Here is a 24,719-nt window from a genome sequence, read left to right on the forward strand (position 1 = left end):
TACATGTACACTAAATTACCTGAAGTAGTGTCTCACCTGCCTTGACTCACATCTGAACTGAAGGACCGTCCCATTCCTAACCCATAGAGTTTGAGATTGAGATATTCTTTATTGATCCCACATTGGGGAAATTCAATTGTTACAGGAGTTCAAAAAGCAGAGAAGAAGAATGACAGCAATGTGCAAAAGAATGGTGTTCAAAATGTGCAAAAATAGAAAAAGTAATGACTTATGTACACTATTACAACATAACGTATGTTGTGTTACGTAATAATAAAATTAAATAAAGTAAAACACAGAATATACAGATGGGCTATGGATGTATGATAGGGTGACCGCGTCATCCACCCCGATGTTCGGCCTGTAGGCAAACTGCAGCGGGTCCATCGTGGTGCTGACCACTGAGCGAAGGTGGCTGAGGATGAGCCTCTCCATGGTCTTCATCAGGTGGGAGGTCAGGGCTACTGGTCTGTAGTGGTTCAGCTCCTTAGCGTGTGCCATCTTAGGAACTGGAACCACACAGGAGGTCTTCCACAGGACTGGTACCGTCTCCAGACTCAGTCTCAGGTTGAAGATGTAAGTGACCACCTCACAGAGTTGGTCAGCACAGTCCCTGAGCAGTCCAGGTCCGATGGCGTCTGGACCTGCACCTTTCCTGGTCACCTCAGTTCTCTCCTCACCGGATCAGAAGTGAGGCAAAGGGGGGTGGAGGTGTGGGGCAGAGATGGTATGGCTGTGGATGGGGGTGGTGTGCAGTGATGAGAGTGATTGGGGTCGGGGTCGGTTTAGCTGCTGGGCTGGAGATGTGTGAAGTTCAAATGCTGCCGTCCACCTTCTGCAGCTTTTCCAGCTTCAACTCTTCTGGAAGGCTGTCCACCAGGTTGAGGAGTGTTTCTAGGAGTTGTGGACCGTTCTTCCCGACGGTCATTGGTGGGGTCACACTCTGATGTTGGTGGAGAAGGCCTGGATCTCAGCACGCCCGTAGAAAAAGGACTCCTTTCTCTCTCCGGGTTGACTCAGAGGTCTACCACCTTAATATGTGGTGCAGGTCAGCTGCGTGTCCCATACAGGTTTGACCTTTTTTCCCCCACGTCTCCAGACTCACCCTGCAGATGAGCCGAAATCCACCCTTAAGGGCGGTAAGGACCAAGACTAAACTCTCCTGGCATTTTCTGCAGCGACGGTTATTTGAGCCGATTGGTGGAGTTTTCATTCATTTATCCAGACAGACTTAAATCTTGTGGAAATTCATAAACTATAGTTTGTTTCATGGTGAATGTAGGAATAGACAGGTGACTAAAACCTTTTCACCAGTGTTTATCGGGGGGGCAGGCAGCCACGGTTTAGACTCCCAGAGTATTTGTTTAATAAATGTTGAGCTAATATAGCAACAACATTTTTCTCTGAATCCTTCACAAAGACAGCGATGTGGCCTCAGAGCTGCTGAGGAGGATTCAGAAACCAAGGCCGCCGAACAGATGAATCACCTCACTGACGCAGGAAGTCTGAGGCAGCACCTCCTTCAACCCAGCAGCAGCGGCGGCGGCGGCGGCGGCTCACTCACGGTGGCTTTGTGGCTCAGTGATGAAGATCGGGCTGTTAGCAGCTGACAGACGACCATTTCCTCCGTCTGTGGTCACATTTCTGAGAGGTCAGATCTCAGACGTTTAATCAAGATGACATTCAGCTCCAGGTGTTCCTGTGAGCCTGAGTTCCTCCTGTGGAGAACCGTTCACTGAGAACGTCAGGGAGCAGACCATGTTCCTTACCAGGATGAATGCGTGGAAAAGTCTCACCAACGATTTGCCAGTGAAAGCCGAGCTTCTTCAGACGTCTGCTGACCTGAGCGCTGACAGGTCCACGTCTCCAGACTCGTCCTGCAAATGGACTCTGAGGCAGAACGCCACTCGTTTGTCCTTCAGGCTGAGGCGCCGCCGCCCCACCGACGCTGCTGAATAACCCTCCTTTCATTGATTTAGCTGCTATTGATTTCATGTCATGCCTTTGTGTCGCTCTGGAGAAACTGATTCCATAAAAAAAGAAAGATGAAACCTTGTTTGATCCGCTTAGCTTCTGCGGTGGTTTCTGGTTCCATGAGTCTCTGCAAAGCTGCAAACGTTCTGCTGCTGGGGGGGAATGACATGAATCCTGAAAGACCAGCACCTCAAATCTTAGCCAGGATTCCTGCTTAAAGACTCACAAAGTATGATGTGAGGAAAACATGAGCAGAAAGGTTTGATGTCGGAGGAACCGTTCCACCTGATGAACAGAGAATCTGGATTTTCCATGAAGAACAGCCGTTTGGCCATCAGCCTCCATTCTGGATCTGATCAACATTTCCTGAAATCATCAAGTTTTCGTATATTTATATTTATTTCATGTTTCTGCAGAGAAATGAAGCAGCTCAAGGTTTTTGTTTGACTTTATTTGTGTTCATGCGCTCAGCTTCAGCTCTGTGGGACAGTGTGTTGCAACCATTGACTGTACATGAGACCTGGACTGAGTGACCCCTCCCCCCACAGCATTCCAAACAGGAAGTGGCTCCAAGAAGCCAAAATCCCACAGATTTCTATAGAGGAACAAACAGCTGTTAGTCAGTTATTCTATTGGTCAGAAGAACCGTTCTGGATCTGATACAAAACTGACCAATCAGATCCTTCAGTAAAAGTAGGCAGAGCCTGCTGGCCCCCACGTCCAAAGATTTTGTGTAGCCTGCTTCTAAGTGGTAGGGGTGTGGCCTTGCGGCAAGCTCATTTCTGATGGTGAGTGGTTGCCATGGAAACGGTGACTCAGACCAAGCGGGACCAATCACTGCTTACTAACGTCTGGCTGTGCCGTCTGCATCATGAAAAATGGTGATTTAATTGACTCGACTGGGGGTGAGAGTGAACCCTTTTCCATGGGGGAGGGGTCTCTTGTTCTGGTTCTCTTGAGTCCATCACATGACGTCAAAGGAGAACCCAGACCGATCGTGGATGGAACCAACTCGGACTTAAGTCAAACGGACATCCATCGCGTTCTTCCGAATTATTTGACGAAGTGACCCGAAGTGGAGAGAGAAGCTCCTTCACTGCAGCTCCATCTCCTTCCTCATCACCCACGAGTACGACGGATGCTCGACGTAACTGTAGTTTACCACGCCTCCTTCGTCCTCTAGATCAATGTCATCTTCATCGTCGTCCTCAATGCCATCTCCGTCCAGACAGCGACTGTCCAGTTCCTCGTCATCTTCCTCGTCCGGCTCGTTCTCGCAGCTCATCCTCATCTTCTTGGTGTTGTTGTTCCTCACCGACGCCTCCAGAGCTTTCTGCCGGCGGTAGAAGTGCGAGAACTTGTTGAAGATGATGGTGATGGGCAGCGCCACCACCAGGGTGCCGCCCAGAATGCAGCCGCTGGCCGCCAGCTTCCCTGCTACGGTGACCGGCACCACGTCTCCGTAACCCACGGTGGTCATGCTCACCGTCCCCCACCACCAGCACGCCGGGATGGTGTCCAGACCCACGTCCTGAGGAAGAGGAGAGACACAGTGAAGGTTCCACGCCGGGGTCGCCCTGACCCTCCCTGTGGGAAGGTTTTATTCAGGACTAACCAGCCGACCACGAAGACAGAAACGGGCGGGGTTTAGCCGCGTGAGACGGCGACCATTGAAAAAAAACAAAACGTTTGACTACTTTGCTTCTGCTCCTCCCGTTCACGAGTTCAGAGGAAATGACGTCACAGCAGGTTAGTCAGAGTGGAATCTTTCATTTAGGTGTTTGAAATGTGATGACCTGAATGGTTTACGTGTAACTCTGTTCTTTACCTCCTCGCATTCCGCCGTGTAGGCAATTCCAGAAAAGACGGACACGCCCACGGCCAGGTAGAGCAGCAGGATGCCCACCTCACGGTAGCTGTGCTGCAGGTACAACAAGCAGAGCCGTTAGCCAGACGCAAAGAACGGCCCAAACCTGAGGTCCAAATATCCAACCAAAGTATCCCTCTGGGGGCTTTGAAACGGAATAAATGTCCACTGCTGGCCACGCCCACGCCATGGGAGGATCAGCTGAAACCTGCAGAGGGATCACACCTGTGGATCTTTTGTCGGTTTAACTCATTTAGGTCACCACAGGTGGAGGTTCAAGTCCCCTGTTGAACCGGAACAGGAGCGTCTGTGAAGAAGCCGTGTGGATCAGAGGAACACGTCTGACTGCTGGTTAGACTTTTCATCTGCAGCTAATGAACAGACATGGAGTCCTCTGCTTTTCTATGCGTCACATCACATCCATCTGATGACCACCTACAAACATGTCAGGCATGTGAGAAACACAACCGTCTGATAACAGAAGAACCTGAGAAGTCGGCTAATGAGGAAGGCGGCGTCTTCCCGCCGCCGCTGCACTAATGAAGGCGTCTGAAGGGCGGGAAGCATCACAGACGCTTTGTGAAAGTCCAAGAAACCATGTTGCTTCTCGGGGAAACTCCACATGAGGCCTGAGGCCATCAAAGGAGGCGCTGACGGCCAAAAGAACCCCACAGTAAGTCCGTGAGACGCCACTGTGTGACCGCCCGCCGTGTGTGTGCGTACGTGTGTGTCTGTGCGTCTGCATGTGTGTGTGTGTGTCCGCTCGCGGTGTGTGTGAAACGCCAACAGCCACAGCAGCTAAATGTCCCTAAACTCCCCCGTTTGTGGTTTTGCTGCAGGTCACTGAAACAGGTTTAGACCCAAACCTGAAGTCTCACTCGGATCCTTAGAGGTTTTTTTAAAGTGCAGCGGAAAATGTTTTCTGCTGTTTGAATCCCAGGAAAACTAGAGATGAATTAAAACTGTTGGAAATGCGGCCTGAATGCAGCTCACATGTCACATGACCCGTCACATGACTGCGCCGTTTCCAGCTGTGCTCCTGTTTTCATGTCTGGACCGTTGGGTTCTGAGCTGATCCTGAATGCAGCTGTGGAGGCAGAGGAGGTCACAGCACAGTGGGTTTGAGCTGGGGATTCAAACTTACCACCAAGATCCGGCCAAAGTGAGCCTGAGCTGGAGGATAGTAGCCCCCCCACACACACCCCCTGCTCACTCATGCTGTCAGAACGATCAGAACCAGATTGTGGGGCTGGGCCTGAAGCGTCTGATGTTCTGTTGGACCGGTGTGTGTGAAAAGACTCACCCGCAGAGTGGCCCCCAGCGAGCGCAGACCGGTGGAGTGTCGAGCCAACTTCAGAACCCTGAAGATCCTCATCAACCTGAACACCTGAAAGAGAAGACATGAAGAGTCCAGCAGAACCGCCGGCCCTGCAGTGACACCAGAACCTTCACGGTTCTCTCCAGCAGAGCTTGTTCTCCTCTCACAGCATAACCTGCTGTAGAAAAAGACCTCACATCCTTCAATTCATCTAATAAAAGGGAAGTTGACAAAAACAAACCACTTTTTTAAATGAAAGTTAATTTAAAAAAAGTGAAATGTGGATTTTATAAAATGTATTTGATATTTTATTTTCTTCATTTCCTGTAAGAGTCAGCTCAGGTTGGTCACTTCCTGTTTTATTTTGAAGAGCCTGTCTCTGCTTAGTTTTCAAAGTTAACTTCCTGTCATTTCAGTTTCCCATAATTCCTGCTGTTTCTGTTGATCATAATGATCTTACTTTGGTTTCTTCGGATAAATGGTTGGAAAAAAAAGGATGTTTAAAAATGATTTCAAATGATTTTTTAAACTTTATTAATCCAGGAAGGTCTCTCATTTTCTCAGTTAATCTGTTTTCTGCCCCCCAGCATGAAGCCGTTCTGCTGCTGGGGAGGGGGCTGACCTGGATGAGTCGGCCCAGGTTCCCCAGCTCGGACTCGGAGCCCAGAGTCACGTCGAACACCAGGGTGATGTAGATGGGAACCACGGACACCAAGTCGATGATGTTCAGCGGATGGCGGAAAAACTTCCTCCTGTTCGGCGCCAGCAGCAGCCGCGTCCCCACCTCCAAGACACACAGACGCCGTTTCCACAGGCAGCCATCTTTAGCGTCGGAGGCGCCGGCCGCAGCCGTCCTCACCTCGAAGGAGAACCAGCAGATGCAGAAGACCTCCAGGGCCTGCAAGGTCGGGTCTTCCATCAACTTCCCGTCCGCGTCGAAGGTCTGAAAGGAACCAGAAACCAACCGGATGAAACCGCCGCCGTCCTGCCGGCGCAGCAGAACCGCCTGGTTCCGGTCCAGGGACTACAGCGAGCTCTCCTCTGAGAAACGACCTCCTGACCTTCATCTCAAACCACTGAGGATGAAGAACGAGCGAGCGAGTAAGCAGCCCTGCTGGGGGCTGAGGGGAACCATTGCTACCGTGGTAGTGACCCCCCCCCTCCCTGTGACCGAGGAGGCCGAGGCGGGACCCCCCTCCCCCCATCACAGTTGCTCCTAAGCTGCAGACGCAGAACCCGGACGGCGCCGCTCCGACTCCGAGCTGTGCGACACGCATACGGTAAAAGACGGTGAAAATGGAGATAAATGCTACGTTAAATGTGCTAAAACAACAGCTGGAAGTCTTTAAGGAGATCCTTCATCTGACCAATGGGATGGAGCCTTGCTGGCCTCCTATAGAAGAGCTTCATAAAGAAAATCACTCAAGTTCTTCTGACGCTTCTTTAAATTCAACTGGAGATGATGTTTTTAGTTGGTTTACTATTTGTTTATATTCCTCAGGTTATATCGTATATCGTCGTCATCGCAGTATTGATCCCTAAAATCTGAAACCACGAGTGTTCCTCGTATGGTGCAGCCCTAAGCCGAACGGTGTTTCTGTCTCCGGTGGTCGCGTTCGTCCTCTGAAGCTGCACAAAGCTGCTCCGATTGGCTCTTTAGTCCACTTGGCGTCCCGTCTTCCTCTGAAAACGACCACATGGGGGGGCGGTGATGGCGGCTTAGGAGACGGACGTGTTTGCTCGGAGCTCGTCTTAGGCGCCCAATTAATATCTGAAAATGTCCTATTTTTTTACTTTACTTGGAGTGTGTTATGACTTTGGAACATTTTTGGACCAAACAGCACCTTAAGATGCCGAATACAAAACGTAAAAACAAACAAATCGCCGATAAGTCAGCTTCACATGGGATTCAACATGGCGACCAGGACGACGAGAGTGATATGGAGCTGGAGCCTGCGCTAGCTAAAGCACTGAAGGTAATGACTTTCAAACTCATGTCGACAATCAACGACAAGCTAGACCCTCTGGCTAAAACAGTCCTCTCACAAACGGCTGAACTTAAGAAAGCCAGCGAACGTCTGGATGAAGCGGAGGCTAGAGTGCTACAGCTAGAAACAGCTAACGATCCGCTCCATGCTAACATGAGGGCCCTGGAGAAGAAAGTGGACACTCTCACGGAACATATTGACGATCTGGAAAACCGGGGACGGCGCAAAAATGTCCGCATATTTAACTTTCCTGAAAATGTGGAGGGTAACGATGCTTTAGACTTTTTTGAACGCTGGCTACCAACTTTCCTCGGTGTGGATATGAAAGAGGGACGTGTCAAGCTGGAACGAGCACACCGCTCTCTGGCGCCCAAGCCCGGGGTCGGCCAGCGGCCGCGCCCGGTGATCATCAGATTCCACGCATTTCCTGATAAGCAGAGAGTGATGGCGGCGGTGCGGCGAAAGGCTGCAGAGGGCGAAATCATGCTGGATGGAAAGAAGATCTCTTTCTACAACGACCTGTCGGCTGCGGTGCTGCAAAAGCGAAAGGAGTTCACACTGGCCAAACAGCGTCTGAGAGAAATCGGCGCGGAATACTCCATGCTGTTCCCGGCGAGGCTGCAGGTGTCATTCAACGGCTCCTGAAAAACTTTCCTCTCGCCGGCGGAGGCTCTGTCGTATGTATCCAGCATTACAAATAACGGCTGAATGACGACGCCGATGGTTCTAAATAAGGCGTGGGTTACTCCTAATATTTATTTTATGACTCATTAAGACTCATGCTCATGCCCTATATTTTTATTATTTATTATTTCTATCTTTTTTTCTTCTTCTTCCTCTTCTTTTTACTATTGTAACATCCGGTGTTGTTCCACGCACCGACGTAAGTTGATGACGTATGTGACGTGTGACGGAAGTATTACATGGTGTCAGAACGGAGCGTGCCCACATCGACCTGACGATTGACGATGGAGAGCGCCGGCGTACCGATGCCGCGAATGGATTGGGATTCCACCAATGTACCTGACGCTTGGAGAAAATTCCGCCAGCACGTGGAGCTCATGTTCTCGGGCCCGCTGCATAATAAATCTCAGGAGGAGAAATGCAGCTACCTGTTGTTGTGGATTGGGGAGAAAGGCAGAGATGTATACAGCACGTGGACTCTCACAGCTGATCAAAGAAAGGTACTGAGAACTTATTTTGATAGATTTGAGGAATATGTCACGCCCAAAGCAAACCCAATCTTTGCACGCTATAAATTCCATGAGAAGATACAGGGAGAATGTGAAAGTTTTGATCAGTTTTTAACGGATTTAAGGCTCCTGGTTAAAGACTATAATTACCAAAACAGCGATGAGATGATCAGAGACAGAATTGTGTTTGCAACCAACTCACCACGAGTTCGGGAAAAACTGCTGTGTCAAGGCCCCGATCTGACTCTAGAAAAAGCGATCGACATCGTCAAATCACATGAGCTGTCTCAGCAGCAACTAAAAGTAATGGCAGGTGCCACCTCCAACATTTCTTCTCAGTCTGCTCATGCAATAAGCCAAAAACCACATAAGCCGAGCTCGTCCTACCACAGATTCAAAACCTATAATAGCAATGTGACGGCTCCAAACACAGAATGTGGAGCATGTGGAAGACAACACAGCCGCATGGAGGACTGTCCAGCAAAGGGACGTCAGTGCAACAATTGCAAGAAATTTAACCACTTCGCCAAGATGTGCAGAACGCAAAGACAGCCTAAAAATATTAAATACAAGCCCAGAAAGGTGCATACTGTCATGGATGATGAGCAGCAACCAGAACTGTTCGTTGATTCTGTTACTTCATGTTACAAAGACACAGACAAAGAACAAGCCTATGCTGAAATTGAGCTAGGAAAACAGAGACACAGATTGAGTTTTAAAGTGGACACTGGTGCTCAGGCTAACATCATACCAGCCAAAATATTTCACCAGACGTTCGGGAGTGTCGCTCTATGCCCAGCAGACAGCAAGCTCACTGCATTTGGTGGGCATTCACTGAAAACAGAAGGAGTCTGCAGGCTGACATGCAGACACAAAGAAAAGATCATTCCTCTGGATTTCACCATAATATGCGAAAAGGCTCCCCCTGTCCTAGGCATGCGTGCTTGTCTGGACCTCGACATAGTCAGACTAATACATGTCGTTTCTGCAGAACCCAGGAGAGGCACAAACATCCTGGAGGAGTTTCCTGATGTTTTTGACGGCGTTGGTCTATTCCCTGGAGAATGTAAGTTTCAGCTAAAACCTTCAGCTGTCCCAGTGGTATGCCCCCCCCGCCGGATTCCGCATGCCCTGCGAGACCAACTTAAAGCTGAGCTCGATGCTATGGAAAATACAGACATAATACAGAAGGTGACAGAGCCAACAGAATGGGTAAATGCCCTAGTGGTAGTGGAAAAACCCAAAACCAAGAAACTTAGGGTGTGTCTAGACCCTCGCCCACTGAACAAAGCCATCCAACGACCCCATTACCCCCTGCCTACGTTGGATGACATCACACCGAGGCTCGCGGGTGCACAGTACTTCAGCGTACTGGATGCCAGATCTGGATACTGGGCGATAAAACTCAGTGAGGAATCATCCATGTTGACCACCTTCAATACCATCTATGGAAGATACCGGTTCAAAAGACTTCCATTTGGAATAGTTTCAGCTCAAGATGAGTTCCAGCGGAGAGTTGATGAAGCATATGAAGGGCTCTCAGGCGTTTCTGCCATTGTGGATGACATCCTGGTGTACGGCCGCACGGAAGAGGAACACAACAGGAACCTGCGTGCAGTACTAGAGAGAACCAGAGAAAAAGGCATAAAACTGAATAAGGACAAAAGCATCATCTGCGTGCCTGAGGTGAGCTATTTTGGACACAAACTAACACGGGACGGGATCCAGCCCGATCCTAATAAAGTCAAAGCCATCAAAGAAATGCCACCTCCCAGCAACAAATCTGAGTTGGAGACCATATTGGGCATGGTAACTTACCTCTCAAAGTTTGCACCCAGACTTTCAGAAGCAACAGACCCACTACGTCAGCTACTAAAGGAGAACAGTGAGTTTGTGTGGGACTCTAATCATGACGTTGCTTTTCAGCGTGTAAAAGACCTGCTGACACAGGAACCAGGTCCTGTACTAGCGTACTTTGACTGTACCAAGGATGTGAAATTGCAGGTGGATGCATCCCAATGTGGCCTAGGAGCGGTTTTGCTGCAGGACGAAAGGCCAATAGCATACGCATCCAAAGCACTGAATGACACTGAGAAAAACTATGCCCAAATAAAGAAAGAACTGTTTGCAGTGCTCTTTGGGTGTAAGCGTTTCCACCAGTACCTGTATGGGAGGCAGGTAGTTGTCGAGTCAGACCACAAGCCTTTGGAATCCATAATGCGCAAACCACTTGTCGCCGCACCACCTCGACTCCAGCGCATGATATTGCAGCTTCAAAGGTATAACATTGACATCCAACACAAGCCAGGAAAACACATCCCCGTCGCCGACACGCTGTCCAGGAAACCTATTGAGTGTGACAGCCAGACATTGTGTGAAGGAATGGACTTTCAGATTCACAGTGTGATCTGTAATGCTCCTGTGAGTGACAGAAAAATGGCAGAAATAAGAGCAGCCACCGCACAGGATGAGCAGCTGTCAAGATTGAAGCAGATGATCCAATCAGGTTGGCCAGATTCGCGCAAAAGGTGCCCAACCACCGTCGCTGAATACTGGAACCACAGACATGAGATATCTGAGGTAGATGGTATCTTGCTGAAGGGCGAAAAGATAATCATCCCTCACTCGCTCAGGACAGACATGTTGTCACGCATACATACCGGACACCTTGGGATTGAAAAATCCAAGCAGAGAGCGAGAGATGTTCTGTTCTGGCCCGGGATGGGAAAACAAATAGAAACGCTGGTTGGATCTTGCAGCATCTGTCTAGAGAGGCGTCACTCACACCAGAGAGAACCAATGATATCCCATCCTATCCCAGAGAGACCTTGGCAAGTAATAGCCACAGATCTATTCACGTGGAACAGCCGTGACTACATAGTAGCCGTTGACTACTACAGTAGATACTTTGAAGTAGAGAAAATTGTCAGTCTTACATCAGGCGCAGTGATTACAAAGCTCAAAGCTATGTTTGCCAGGTTTGGTGTGCCCCAGACTGTCATCAGTGATAACGGACCCTGTTACAGCTCACAGGAGTTCAAAAACTTTGCACATTCATGGGACTTTGAACACATCACCAGCAGCCCATTGTACCCACAGAGCAATGGACTTGCTGAAAAGACAGTGCAGACTGCCAAAGCTCTCATGGATAAAGCTCATGCTCAAAGAGTTGACCCGTACCTGAGTCTACGGGAGTACAGGAACACACCAGTGGATGGTCTGAAGTCACCAGCCCAGTTATTGATGAGTCGTCGCTTACGCTCTGTGTTACCAGCTACGGAGAAGCAGCTGCAGCCGGTCCTTTCGCCTCGCTGCACATTCCAGAGCAGACGACAATTATGTCAAAGCCGGCAGAAGCAATACTATGACAGAAGTGCCAGAGCGCTGCCTGCTCTGTCCCAAGGATCTACAATTCGATTCCAACTTCCATCTGGGACATGGAAGCCTGCAACTGTCATTGGACCAGCACCCACACAAAGATCTTACAACATTGTCACTGATGAAGGCCAGATGCTGAGGAGAAACCGACGTCACCTTCTACAGACGCAAGAACCTAATCCTGAAAAAAATGCATCTGACCCAATCAAACCTGCGAGCACCGAAACAGAGCGTTTGCAACATCCTGACGCAGACCCGTTAGAACCAGAAGAAACATCACAGCTGGTTTCTACCAGATCAGGTCGCATAGTGAGACCTAGGGTTGTTCTAGATCTGTAATCAAATCAGTCGTATTCTTTAGACTGAAACCTTGTTACCAAATGTGTTATTTTAAACCTTGTAAAAACTAAAAAGGAAAAAAACATTGGTTTAATAGTTCATCCAAACGGGATTTGAATTTGCTCCATAAGTTTTATTGCTAAGTCTGATTGCTTTCTGGTTTAGTATGGTTTACACAGTCTCGTCAGTTTGACAACTATACTGAAGTTTTTTTTTTTTTTTTAAAAACAAGGGGGATGTAACATCCGGTGTTGTTCCACGCACCGACGTAAGTTGATGACGTATGTGACGTGTGACGGAAGTATTACAACTATGTGATCATACCAAACTCTCATCATTTATAACTGGCATCTTTACAGGATCAAAGGAGAACTACTCCAAAAAAAAAAAAAAAAAAAAAATTAAGGGCGCTTAAGTAGCTGCCTGCCACAGTATAGCATTTCTGCTGGTTGTTTGTGCACCTTTCCCAGGTGCCTTTCAGAAAAGCTATCCCCAACCAACCTGGGGAGAAACCCCTCACCTTTTTTGTTTTTTTTCTTCTTCTTCTTTGTTTTGGTTCATTGTTCTCTGTTGTTTCTTGTTTTTATGTATTATGTTCTTGGATGTTGTTTCTGCTCAGCACTGGTCTGTTATGTTATTTAGTGCAAATTCAGAAAACTATACTTGTTGTTTTCTTAAAGTCTCTCATATATCTCATTACTTATAATGTCACCAACTAAAGTCAAATTTTGTTCATGGAATGTAAGGGGTCTGCGGGGGAAAATTAAACAGAGGAAAGTTATCTCTCTTCTACACAGAGAGAAAGTGGATGTGGCATTACTACAGGAGACACACCTCAATGATAATGAGCATCTGAAACTCAAACATGGCTGGATTACTCAGGTCTATTTTTCCTCTTTCACAACCAGTAGCAGGGGGGTGGTCATACTTATGAATAGGAATTTTCCTTTCCAGATTGAGACTTGTATCAAAGATAAATATGGGAGGTATGTTATCATCAAAGGTGTCTTGCAAGGTGAAGAAATTACTATTATGAATCTGTACTGTCCACCAAATTATTCCCCTGATTTTTTGACTAAAACATTCTCTCAATTCTCTGAATTATCTTCTACCATTTCACTAGTAGGAGGTGATTTTAACCGCTTACTTAATCCTTTGGTAGATAGATATCCTTCTCGAAGCTCCCCCCCAACCAACCAAGCACGAGCCCTTTCTGCCATTTGCGACGAAATCTGTCTAGCTGATGTTTGGCGAACCCTTCATCCCACTAACAAAGAGTCTACTTTCTACTCTCCTCCTCATAAATGCCACACTCGTATTGACTATTTTTTTATTCCAAAAGTTCAGGTGCAACAAGTCTCTTCTTGTGAAATTGGAAATATTTTGGTTAGTGATCATGCAGTGCTGTATCTAGAATTGACTGTCACCTGTATTTCTGCAAGGAGTAGGAGGGGGAGATTTGATGTGCACATTTTGAAAGATCAGACATTTACATCATATTTTACTAAAGAATTTAAAATTTTCTTTATCAATTCAAAGTCTAGCAATAATCCCTCATTGCTATGGGAAACATCTAAGGCGTTTATCAGGGGCCTAGTCATTGGCTATTCTGCATCTAAAAAACGTAAACAGAGCAACAACAAAAGCTTGAAAGAAAATTGCAGGATATTAGGAGAGTGTTAACTAAATCACCTGAGCCATTATTATTACAGGAGAAATGTGCTTTACAAGCTGCTTTAAATACATTGCTAACTCAGCAGGCCAAAAGCGCCCTTCTTATTTCCAAGCAGAGGCTATATGAGTTTGGAAACAAACCTAGCAGATATTTGTCACATCTAATAAAGCCCCAGTCTGATTCTCAAACTATTACTTCAATTGTTGATGCTACTGGCAATCGCTTCTTTGACAATATACACATTAATAACATATTCAAGGAGTTTTACAAAGAACTATATGAATCAGATCTGCATCCAGGAGCTTCAGATGAGATGGTGTCTTTCCTTTCAGGTCTGACTCTCCCCAATATCTCTGAGACTCAAAAAGCTGAACTGAATGCTCCTATTACTAAGGAGGAGACCCTTTTAGCGCTTAAAGCATTGCAGTCAGGTAAAGCTCCTGGGCCAGATGGTTTAACTTGTGACTTTTATAAAGAGTTCTATCATGTGCTGCTAGAACCTTTTCTGGCAATGCTAGATCATTCATTTATCTCTGGTTCTCTCCCTCAGTCACTAAGAGAAGCGGATATTACACTCATCCTAAAAAAAGGTAAAAACTCTGAATATTGCGCTAGTTATAGGCCTATTGCCTTGCTGAACCAGGATCTAAAATTAATATCAAAGATTTTGGCACTGAGACTAGAAAAAGTCCTGCCCTGTTTAATAAAAGAGGACCAGACAGGCTTCATTAAGGGTAGGAGTTCCAGTCATAACATTAGAAGACTTTTAAATATTATTAATATATGTCAAGTGCAAGATATGGACAGTCTAGTCATCTCACTAGATGCGGAAAAGGCATTCGACCGCGTTGAGTGGCCTTATCTGCATCATATCCTACATTTATTCAATTTAGGGGAAACATTTATACAATGGGTTAAGTTATTGTACAATAACCCCTTGGCCTCAGTTATCACAAATGGCTGTAGGTCTGACAGTTTTTCATTGCATCGCTCGACACGTCAGGGTTGTCCTCTCAGCCTTGCACTATTTGCTTTGGCAATAGAGCCTTTAGCTGAGTCCATCAGGCAAGACCTGATAATACGGGCAGTCTCTGCTGGCGGAACTCAACATAAAATATCATTGTATGCTGATGATATATTATTGTATGTAACAGAACCCCCATCTTCTATCCCCAGACTCATTGAAATTTTTCAACATTCTCTGGCTACAAAATTAACTTTTCCAAATCCCTAGCCATGCCAATGGGCAGACTCAAAAGTAGAACAAACACACTGGTAGCATTTCCTTTCCACTGGTCATTATCAGGATTTGTATACCTCGGTGTTCAGATCACTCCCATGTTTCATCAGTTGTTCAGGGCTAACTTTACACCTCATCTTAATACTATTAGAAAGGACCTTGAAAGATGGAACCCGCTTCCCCTCTCCTTGCTTGGTAGAGTATCAATAATTAAGATGAATGTGCTACCAAGATTATTGTATCCTTTACAAATGATCCTATTATTGTTTTCCAACAAATCTTTAAAGTTACTCAATGGTTGGCTGAGTGAATTTATATGGCATAAAAGGAAACCAAGGCTTAAACTTTCAAAATTACATCTTCCCATTTCCAAAGGAGGCCTAGATTTACCCAACTTCAGACTTTATCAGTTGTCATCTATTTTAAGATTTGTGGCAGAATGGGTGGGGGGCGACCCCACATCTGTCTGGCTAGGCCTCCAAAAATCATAGACTCCCTGCTCACTTCCTGGCCTTTTGTCCTGCAAAAATCTGAAATCTGTTAGAAATCTGTGTGGTAACAACCCGATAATCACTAACACAGTTAAGGCGTGGTTCTTGGCCAGGCGGCTGGAGGGGAGGTCTTCCTTAACTCCTATTCTTTCTCCTATACAAGGCAACCCTGAGTTTCAGCCGGGCATGATTGATGCAGGTTACAACATCTGGACACAAAAGGGGATAAAGAATATGTCTCATCTGTTTACAGGAAATTCTTTGTCTTCATTTGAACAGCTCCGTGTCAAATATAACCTCCCTAACAGTCACTTCTTTAGATACCTACAAGTCCGGGATTTTATATTTAAGAAAACAACCTTGACCTCCGATTCTACGCCCTCACAACTAGAGAAGCTACTGCAAAACATCCTGGTAAAAAAATAATCACATGCTTTTATAATGTACTAAATCAGACCAATTCATTGACTGTACTAGAAGCAGTAGAGAAATGGCAGACCGATCTGGGTGTGATTATTGATGATGATACATGGAAGGTTATTTGGAACCAGACAAAACAAATATCTGTTCGTAATAATGCCAGGCTCTTACGATATAAAATTATTCACAGATTGCAAATCTCTCCAAAAAAAAGACATCAGATGAACCCTCAAATGTCACCTATGTGTTTAAAATGTAAATCCTCACTGGGAACGTATTCTCACTGTATCTGGTTCTGCCCTAAAATCCTATCATATTGGAGAGACATTTTGGAGGACATGGAAAAAATATTAGGGACAGCCCTGGTCCTGAATCCGGTTTCTTTGCTGCTGGGTTATAGGGACGATAAAGTCATCTCTACGTCTGGCAGAGTGTATGACATCCTAACATATGCCGCACGTAAAAATATTTTTCTGTCATGGATCAGTGACAAACCTCCATCCAAAGCAAACTGGCATAGACTTATCATTGAACTCTTTCCTCTGGAGTACTTGACCTGTCTGCTCCACTCAACTAAAAGTGATTTCATGAAAACGTGGACCCCCTATCTTTGCTTTACCAGTCTCACTATTGCTTCAATACTAAACGTGATTGTGGACTGACTCTATTATTATTATTTTTATTTTTTTTTGCTACTTGTCTTATCTATTTTTATTTGCCTTGGTATAAAAAGGAACTTTAATTTGGAAAACACTTCTGCAGAAATGTACACGATTGTGGACCAATGTTGTGCTGAGCAATGTTTGTGTTTGTTAAAAATTATGCTTAAAAGTCAATAAAAATACAAACAAAAAAAAAGAAAACGACCACATGACCATCAGGAATCACAAACGCCTGCCACCGTTAGCCTCTAACAGCAGACCCGCCGTGGTTGGGGTTTCCCGCCCGGCGCAGTACCTGATACTCCGGGAGGCTGTGGATGCACATGGCGGCGATGGAGGTCAGCACCACGCCGATGGACAGCAGGCTGAACAGCTTGCTGGGGATAGAGTAGCCGGGGTTCTCCAGCGTCAGCCACAAACATCTCTTCAGGTTCCCGTAGCGCACGTGCCGGAAATGCTGCATGTCCCTGCGGGGCGGGGGGCGGGGCTTAGGAGACGGAGGCTGGGAAACAACCTGAAGCTCACGCCGCTTCACCTGTTCAGGTCGGAGATCTCATCCACACACGTGTCCACGCTGCTGACCTCGCTGTCCTCGTCCCAGCTGCGATGGCGGCTGCTTTCCAGCTTGCGGTCGTGGTAACGGTAGCTGCAGCAGGAATCCAGGAAGAACTCGTTGATGCCCCAGTACTCGATCTCCTGACTGGAGGAAACGGAAACCAAGTCAGGAAACAAACTGATCTGTTGCTCACAGTGGACCTCCCACACCAACTCCTCGGACCTCCGACCCCAACAGGAGTTGTTCACCTGAAGGAGAAGACGCACAGCTCCTCCATCACGTGGAGTTTTCCCGTCTGGTAGAAGTGGAGGACGTACGGGAAAAGGCCGGGGTTCCTGTCAAAGTAGAACTCCTTCTGCTGCACGTCGTAGTCGTCGCAGACCTGCAGCGGCATCACGGATGTTCAGAAGGGGGCGGGACGCCGGGTCCCCCCCTCCGGCGGACGACCCACCTGCAGGATGTCCTCCTCCGAGGCGCACGCCAGCAGCTTCCCCAGCCGCGTGTCCGGAAACCTCTTCAGCGTGCTGGAACACAGGCTCCTCCTCAGACCCCCCACGTTCACGTGGACCAGGTCCTCTTCGGGGTCCTGGAGGACCCAGCCGGGTGGGCTCTTCTTGACCATGGCGGGACCTGCTGAGGAGGCAGAGACAAACGGCTGAATCCATCCAGCGTGGAAACGGGTTGGTTCTGGTTCTGGCTGCAGTGGGCCGATATTCTGATAAAAGTAGAACTTTGTTCTGTAACATCAGGACCCTAATGAACTGTAAGAAACAGGCAAGCATGGCGGTGGCAGGGTTATGATCTGGGCACAGCTCACTTTATTTATGCTGAAAATCAAACCTCTGTGGTTTTTCATCCAACCGGGATGTTCAGGCCAGACGCCGCAAACACAACAACGTCACCCGGACAGACCAGAACTTTCCCCGAGTTAAAGTCTGAACCAAAATCCAAATATCCAAATAACTTCCCCTGAACTTTGGAGCAGAACCTCCTGATGAGGCTGGAATCAAACCTTCAACAATCTGGACGGGGAAGCAGCCCCTCCTTCCTGCAGCACGTCATCAGGCGCCACCGACGCCATCCTGCCGCCTTATCTCGCAGCGTATCAATCCTCCCCTGAAAGTAGTTCCCCTTTTTGTCCCAAACGTTTCTGTTTTTACCACAACTAAAATATTCTAAGTTGATTTGGTTTATAGACGTTTAAACACTGAGGGGCGGAGCTAGGGGAGGAGCCAGCCAACCTCCCCCCCCATTCCCCCGTCTGACTGGGTTGGCAAAATCTCCAGGAGTTTAGGTCTGTTTTCTGCTCACATGGGCCGAGCTTCTGACGGATCAGAGGGGTCCTGCTCCGGGACCCTGAACCCGGCGTGAGCCGACCGGCCCGCTCAGGCCTCAGGGGACGCACGCCTCCGAGGTTTAGGTCTAAAGTTTTCCCCGCTAAAACGTTTACACGTCTATGATGATTAGCAGCCCTTTTCTTTGTTCAGGGCGAATAAAAACAGCCAAAACTCCCACGCCTGCTGATGCTCCGCCCTCTGAGAGAACCCCACCTGTCTGCACGCGCTCAGTAGCGCCCTCCTTCCACCACAAAGTTCACATCAGTCTCTGACACCAGTGTCTGCTGGGACATCCTCACATCACCTGAGGTCAGAGGTCAATCACGCTTGGCGATGGCGGTCTGCGTTGCTTAGCAACAGATGACGCTTCAGGGGAGAAGAAACCAGCCTCTCCTCAGCAGCAGCGGTCGTCTGCAGGCCGAGCCCGGCAGGACCAGGACTCCTCTTACTCCTCATCTTCCTCCACTACGGTAGAGTGGCTGTAATGCGATGCTGGGCTTTACGATGCGCCTAATGCAGGAAGCGGAATCAAACAGGTAACTCGAGCATAATGCAGCCACTTCCTCTGACTGCTGGTCACGTGACCTGGCTCCTGTGAACCGCCGCGGCTGAAGGCGCCTCTGCCCGCCGGCGGGAGGCTCTCGGTGGGTGTAAGCGAGCCGGTATCGGAGAGAAAAGCAGCAAAGTAAAGACGAAGAGAGTTCTTCATCTCTGTGGGTGTCTGCTCCTCCTCATCACTGCCAGGCTGTTTCTGCCTTTGTGCCTTTGAGCCTCTAGAAAGGGGCTGGTAGTTCTGTAGAGAAACACCTTTATCTGGACGTTTGGATCGAAAAACTGAACTGTTTTAGTGTGAAAAGCTGGTTTCTGTCAAGAGGAGAACAGCAGGAGCTGGTGAGAGCTCTTCAGTGGGCGGGGCATCTTTAAAGGTCAGGTCCCTGTCCCGGACAGGACCCCGCTTTAGCATCAGGCTGAATGTTGGTCAGGTGCAGCCAAAAGGGTTTGCTCAACGGCAGGGAATTCAACTACCACCCTGCAGCTTCAGTCAGAACCAAACGGGGACGGTCAGGATCAGGAAATCCTCAAATGAAGCCAGACTTCAGGATGAAAGCGGGAAAACGGACTGAGGTTGGGATCAGAGTGGAGATCAGGATTTCTGATCCTGAAATCAATCCAACTGTTTTCCAGCGGAAACACGTGAATTAAAGTCCCGCGTGTTTTTATCTCAAGTTCTCATGGATGTTCCTCCCGCGTGACAACATCCATGATGATCGGCGCTCGCGCTCATCACCACCCTCCGCTCGGACCTTCAGGAGAATCCACGTTAACGATGAAGATGAGGATGATGATGGTGGTCGACATCCACCCAGATCGATCTAATTCACGGGAGGAGAGTGACGTCATCTGTCTGAAAATGTGCTCAAACTTCGCAGAGATAAAGTGTGTGAGGGGGGGGGCTATGGGGCGCGCGCGGACATGAAGTTGATGCATAATGCAGCTGCAGCTGCCGGAACCGACTCCTCCGGGTTTCTGGGTTTCATGTCAATCCGGAATCTGGACCAAGACGTCACGTACCTTCAAGTTTTCCCGCGTCCAACCTTCGCCTGCAGAGCCGCGCGCTCCTCCTCAGGTGTTACCCCATAGTCACCTGAAGTTCGCCTGCCACGCGGGAACAACGAGCGGAACTTCCTCGTGTCTGTGACCGCCTGCTGCTCACGTGGAGAGGAGCTCACACCCGCGCGCGAGCCTCCTTCACCTGATCCGCGCGAGCGCGGCTGTGCGCGCCGGAGCCGAGCCGCCTTCGGCTCCTCTCGTCCTTTTCCGGAGGAAAGGCCGAAGAAAGCGTCGGCAGGGGTCAGTGCGCGTTTTCCGGTCTGACCTGAAACCTGTCAGCTGACAGCCTCGCACTCGCGGACACGCACGTCCCGGATCGGTTTGTTTAGTAAGAACTGATCGGTCCGGTCTGTCCGCCTGTCACTGTGAGTTTCTGAAGCAGGTCTGACATTTCAGCAGCGGGAGCATGCTCCTCCTGCCCCCCCCTGCCCCCCCTGCTCCCCCTGCCCCCCCTGCTCCTGCTGCTCCTGCTGCTCCTCCTGCTCCCTGCAATGCAGTTGCATGGGAGGATGGCGCCATCTAGTGGTGGAAGCTGGTTCAGACCTTTGCAGCTTCTTGCTGCTTTCTTTCTTTAAGGTCAAAGGTCAACATTCAGCCAAAGTAAAGACAGACTCACTCTTGGTTTGTGTTTAGTGTTTTTAATGTTGATGTTGAAACGGTCTGACTTGTTTCTGTGGTTCTGATCTGCAGACCGGTTCCACCTCTGAGGATTCTGACGGCAGCAGAGGATGAGGAGCTGGACTTCTGTTCTGCAGAACCATCCGGCTGCAGGCCTCATGCAGGTCTGTGTGTGTTCCTCGCTGAAGCCCAGAGAAGATCGTAGACCTGCAGTGAGGAAGTCCTTCGGTTTTTCGGTGGGTCAGTCCACCCTGAAGGTTTCTGAGGTTTCCTCTGTGGATCTGCCGTCTCAGAACCTCTGGGTTCTGGACAGAGTTTTGGATCACCGCCATGCAGATGCAGCTTTGGATGATCACCAGATTTTTATTGTGTATAAAATGAGAAGATTCCCGACATGCAGCTGGTACCAGCCGGCCCAGTACCGTCTACAGAGGATGAGTGCAGACCCGAGGAAAAGGAGGCTTGGCGTCTCTCCTAAGCGCAGGCAGGACCCTCGACGCCCCGCGACGCCGACAGGACACGTTCTGGATCCAGTACTTCCTGAAGAGCTGGTCCCTGCAGCCGTAGATCACGGGGCTCAGGAAGCGAGGGATGATGTAGACCAGCAGGAAGAAGATGTACCGGATCTCCAGGATCAGCAGCGGGAAGAGAGAGATGAGAGCGGCCTGCAGGGAGGGAACCACGAAGGCCAGCATGCAGAGCATCAGCTGGAACAGACGGGAGAGGACCGGGTCAGAACCGGCCGCACCAACTTTGACCTCACCTCTGGGTTCGCTGATTTATGTAATGGTTCATGGAAGACGAAGTGTGCATGATCAGAATTAACGCACGCTGTGCGTTAATTCTGATCATGCACACTTCATCAGCCCGCTTTTACCAATGTCACTTACAAAAATTAATCCACCAGTTTTTAGTCCTTTATTCTTGTTATTTGTTTGGCTGGGATCGCTTTTTTCACAGAAACCGGACTATTTAGCGACATCTATGCTGATGATTGCGATGTGTTGAATAAAGCATCAGATCAGAGAGGAAGTTCACCTAACTGCTTGTTTGTGTCCAGATGATGAAGGTAAAGTTTGTTTTAAAGAAACCGGCGTAGTGATACAGAACATTTAAGGTATGTGACCGGATCTACTTTATTAGGTGTGGATTATCACTTTTTAATGCACACCCAGCAGCCAATCAGAATAGAGTATTCACCCGGACCGTGGTGCTCACAGATATAGCCCCGCCCCTAAAACAACTCGTAGACTCGTTACGGTGAAATCCAACAAATACAGAAACTGGAGACGATGTTCCTGTTTTCATTTTCCTGAGGTTCTAGTAGAAAGTTCCTCAGGAATCTGGAAAATGTTTCTTCTTTGGAAACAAAAACAACTCGGAGACATTTATCAAATGATGGTAAATATAATTTAGAAAGACAAAAACCTTGTTGATAGTTTGAGTTCTTCCGCTCACTTTTTCCCCGTTTTCTGTCATTTAACTGTCTAAAGGTCGTGGCCCACAGCCGATACGCACATGTGACACATTTTCCACGCATGAAATGTCGCTCTATGGAGTTACATGCGTGATCTGCGTCATTCATGCGTGTTTCTTGTGCTCAGATGTCCGTCGAGGCTTTCGGCCGACGTGTCTTTACGTGAATTCGGTTTAAGCTGTTCCACATGTTTGGCGATTGAGAATTATTTTATTATTATTATTATTATTATTATTTTATGCAGTTTATGCAAATTATTACGTCAATTTCACGCAGTCGATTTTTGCGAGATGTAAATGTGTATCTTCCCACGACTGTTCCACGCATGTTTAACAGACTTTTGACGTGTAACTTTTATCACACGTCACGTTCATATGATGTCATTGACGCAGCAATAATCACACGCTTCGTGTTCTACGCTGGTTTACGTGTTCTTTGCGTGTTTATTCGTAAAGACCACAACTGTTCTCCCTTTTTCCTCGTATGATCAGTTTTTTATTGTAGGCGGCCGTGGTGCAGCGGTATGGCGGTCGACCTCGTACGGAGGGTTCGATTCCCACCCTGCCTGCCTCCCCGTTGAAGTGTCCCCGCCTTGCCTTTGGTGGAAGCTTGGCATTCGGCACCAGCGTGTGAACGGGACTGAGACTGTGAAGCACTTGGGGCCTTAGAGGAAGGCAGAACAGTACAAGTACACGCCATGACCCTTCCTCCGTGCAGTACGTACATGAAGTACATGAAGTGACACGGCCTTAGCATTTGAAAGAATCCCGACTGTAAACTTAAACAGGAAACAGAGCAAACTGGAGACCGCCGCCCCCCCGTGACACCCACCTGCACCCCGTGCAGCAGGACGGTGTTCCTGGCCCGGTTGACCGAGGCCAGGCCGGCGGAGGCGGCCCGCGCCGCCAGCATGATCCTGCAGTAGGTGTAGAGCAGCGTGAGGGCCACGGAGGACAGGTACAGCCCGTCGAACACGCAGTTCTTGTAGTAGACGGAGGCGTGGCGGAAGAGCAGCGAGTGGTCACAGAAAACGGCGCTTTGGAAGAAGGTCGGGGGCTCTGTGAGGGTGCCGATGAGGAGGTCTGTGGCAGGGGGGGCGGCCGTGAGGATGAGGATGATGCTGATGAGGAGGAGCGTGCGGCGCACCGTGCACGTCTGGCTGTAGTGGAGGGGAAAGCAGATGGAGACGAAGCGCTCCACGGCCATGCCGGCGAGGATGAGAGGGGTGGAGCGGGTGGTGAACACCGCCGCCATGATCTGACGAGAACAAACGAGGACACGCTGAGGACGGGGACCGTGTCCACCGACACCTCTGAGAGACGACCAGCATGACTGTCTCATCAGAGAACCGGAGCTCTTCCAGCAGTGGAAGAGCCGTTTGGGTCGAACTCCTCCTGATTCTGAACCTGATTCTGATCCAACTTCCTTCACATTTAAGATGAAAAAGGAATCATTCTTCTTCTTTGCTTGAGTATGAACCGAAACGAGCTTTTTCTCAAAATGTGAAAAAGCTTTTTTACTTTGACTTCCTTTCAAAATAAAAGACTTCTTGTGCCAAACAGGATTCAGCTGATGTTCTCCTATGAAAACTTTTGAACAATGTGGGACAAAAACAACATGGAGGGTGAAAGAGTCACATGAGGTTCCTGAGCCCCAGGCTGCAGACCCCTGGTCTGGACCTTTTAAACCAGAGAACCCCCCCACACACACAGAACCCCCCCTCACTGCATTAGGACGTACCAGAGGGCAGCAGACCAGCACCGGGATCTTCCTGAAGACGTAGCTGACCACGTAGAGCGCCGTGACCAGACTCAGCTGCAGGGCGTCGTTGACCACCATGCAGATGAACATGATGTAGCGGGGGTTCTCGTAGAACGCTCTGGAAGAACAGAGGCTTCAGAGGGACGGAGCGGCAGAACCAGAACCACGGGAAGGTGGCGCCCACCTCCCCCCGCTGCCCTGACCTGTGCTGCAGGAAGGTCCGCACCATGCTGACGTTGATCACGCTGATGGCCAGCCACACCAGCACGGCCATGACGTTCTTGGTCACAGCGTTGGCAAAGCTGTCTTTGGGCAGAGCGGCGGCGCTGGAGTTCATCCCTGACATGACCCCTGTGCATTCTGGGGGAGGGGAGGGGGGCAGACCAACACGGCTGAGAGACCAAAGATTTCTATCATAAGTGATTATTTCAATTCAAAATAGTTTTAACAGATAAACGATCAGACTTTCAAAGACAAACATTTCTGAATCACATACATGTAAGAATCCATCTTCACATTTCATTCCTAAAGTGTTATCATAAACCAGGTTTACAGGTTAATGCATTCATCATCATCATCATCATCATCATCATCATGAGACCCACCTCAGCAGTTCAGAGTTTCCATCCTGCAGTTATGATAACAAACATCAATAATCAGACTGACGACACGTTTCCATCAGAAGTTCTAGTGTCATGGATGAAGGCTACAGTGCTCCTCATCCTCACAGCAGCTGTTTACTCACAGAGGGTGGAGGAAGGGTGGAGCTCTCGCCTGATGAAGGTCAGCTGCCTCGTCTGCCAGCCTGCAGCTC

The 24,719-nt window shown here is 48.5% G+C and overlaps 2 protein-coding genes and 1 long non-coding RNA gene across 6 annotated transcripts; 1 reads left to right on the forward strand and 2 right to left on the reverse strand.

The window, feature by feature from the left end:
• Positions 1–2,640: 2,640 nt before the first annotated feature.
• Positions 2,641–20,488, reverse strand: LOC101175224 (potassium voltage-gated channel subfamily S member 1). 4 transcript variants are annotated; one of them, XM_023955359.1, is made up of 10 exons: positions 20,011–20,488; positions 17,553–17,734; positions 17,350–17,483; positions 17,081–17,245; positions 16,841–17,012; positions 5,782–6,102; positions 5,145–5,228; positions 3,803–3,895; positions 3,461–3,505; positions 2,641–3,307 (listed from the first exon to the last, which is right to left on the reverse strand). In XM_023955359.1, the coding sequence occupies exons 2-10, from the start codon at positions 17,721–17,723 to the stop codon at positions 3,068–3,070; spliced, it is 1,425 nt and encodes a 474-aa protein (XP_023811127.1). In that variant the 5' UTR covers positions 17,724–17,734; positions 20,011–20,488; the 3' UTR covers positions 2,641–3,067. The 4 variants fall into 4 exon arrangements, with proteins under 4 accessions (XP_023811127.1, XP_011471113.1, XP_023811125.1 ...); XM_011472811.3 differs by having other exon boundaries at positions 2,641–3,505; positions 5,782–5,943; positions 6,019–6,102; positions 20,011–20,476; XM_023955357.1 differs by having other exon boundaries at positions 2,641–3,505; positions 20,011–20,483.
• On the forward strand, positions 3,496–5,158 carry LOC110014681. The gene is made up of 3 exons (XR_002289662.2): positions 3,496–3,723; positions 3,825–4,514; positions 4,681–5,158. It is a non-coding gene; the product is annotated as an uncharacterized LOC110014681 (long non-coding RNA).
• Positions 20,489–20,640: 152 nt separating the features above from the next.
• LOC101174983 lies at positions 20,641–24,251 on the reverse strand. The gene is made up of 3 exons (XM_023954675.1): positions 24,109–24,251; positions 22,662–24,023; positions 20,641–21,441 (listed from the first exon to the last, which is right to left on the reverse strand). Exons 1-3 carry the CDS (start codon positions 24,249–24,251, stop codon positions 21,093–21,095), a joined length of 1,854 nt encoding a protein of 617 aa, XP_023810443.1. The 3' UTR covers positions 20,641–21,092.
• Between the last annotated feature and the right edge of the window lie 468 nt (positions 24,252–24,719).

Source organism: Oryzias latipes, chromosome 5 (genome assembly GCF_002234675.1).
Source record: "Oryzias latipes chromosome 5, ASM223467v1".
NCBI lineage: Eukaryota > Metazoa > Chordata > Actinopteri > Beloniformes > Adrianichthyidae > Oryzias > Oryzias latipes.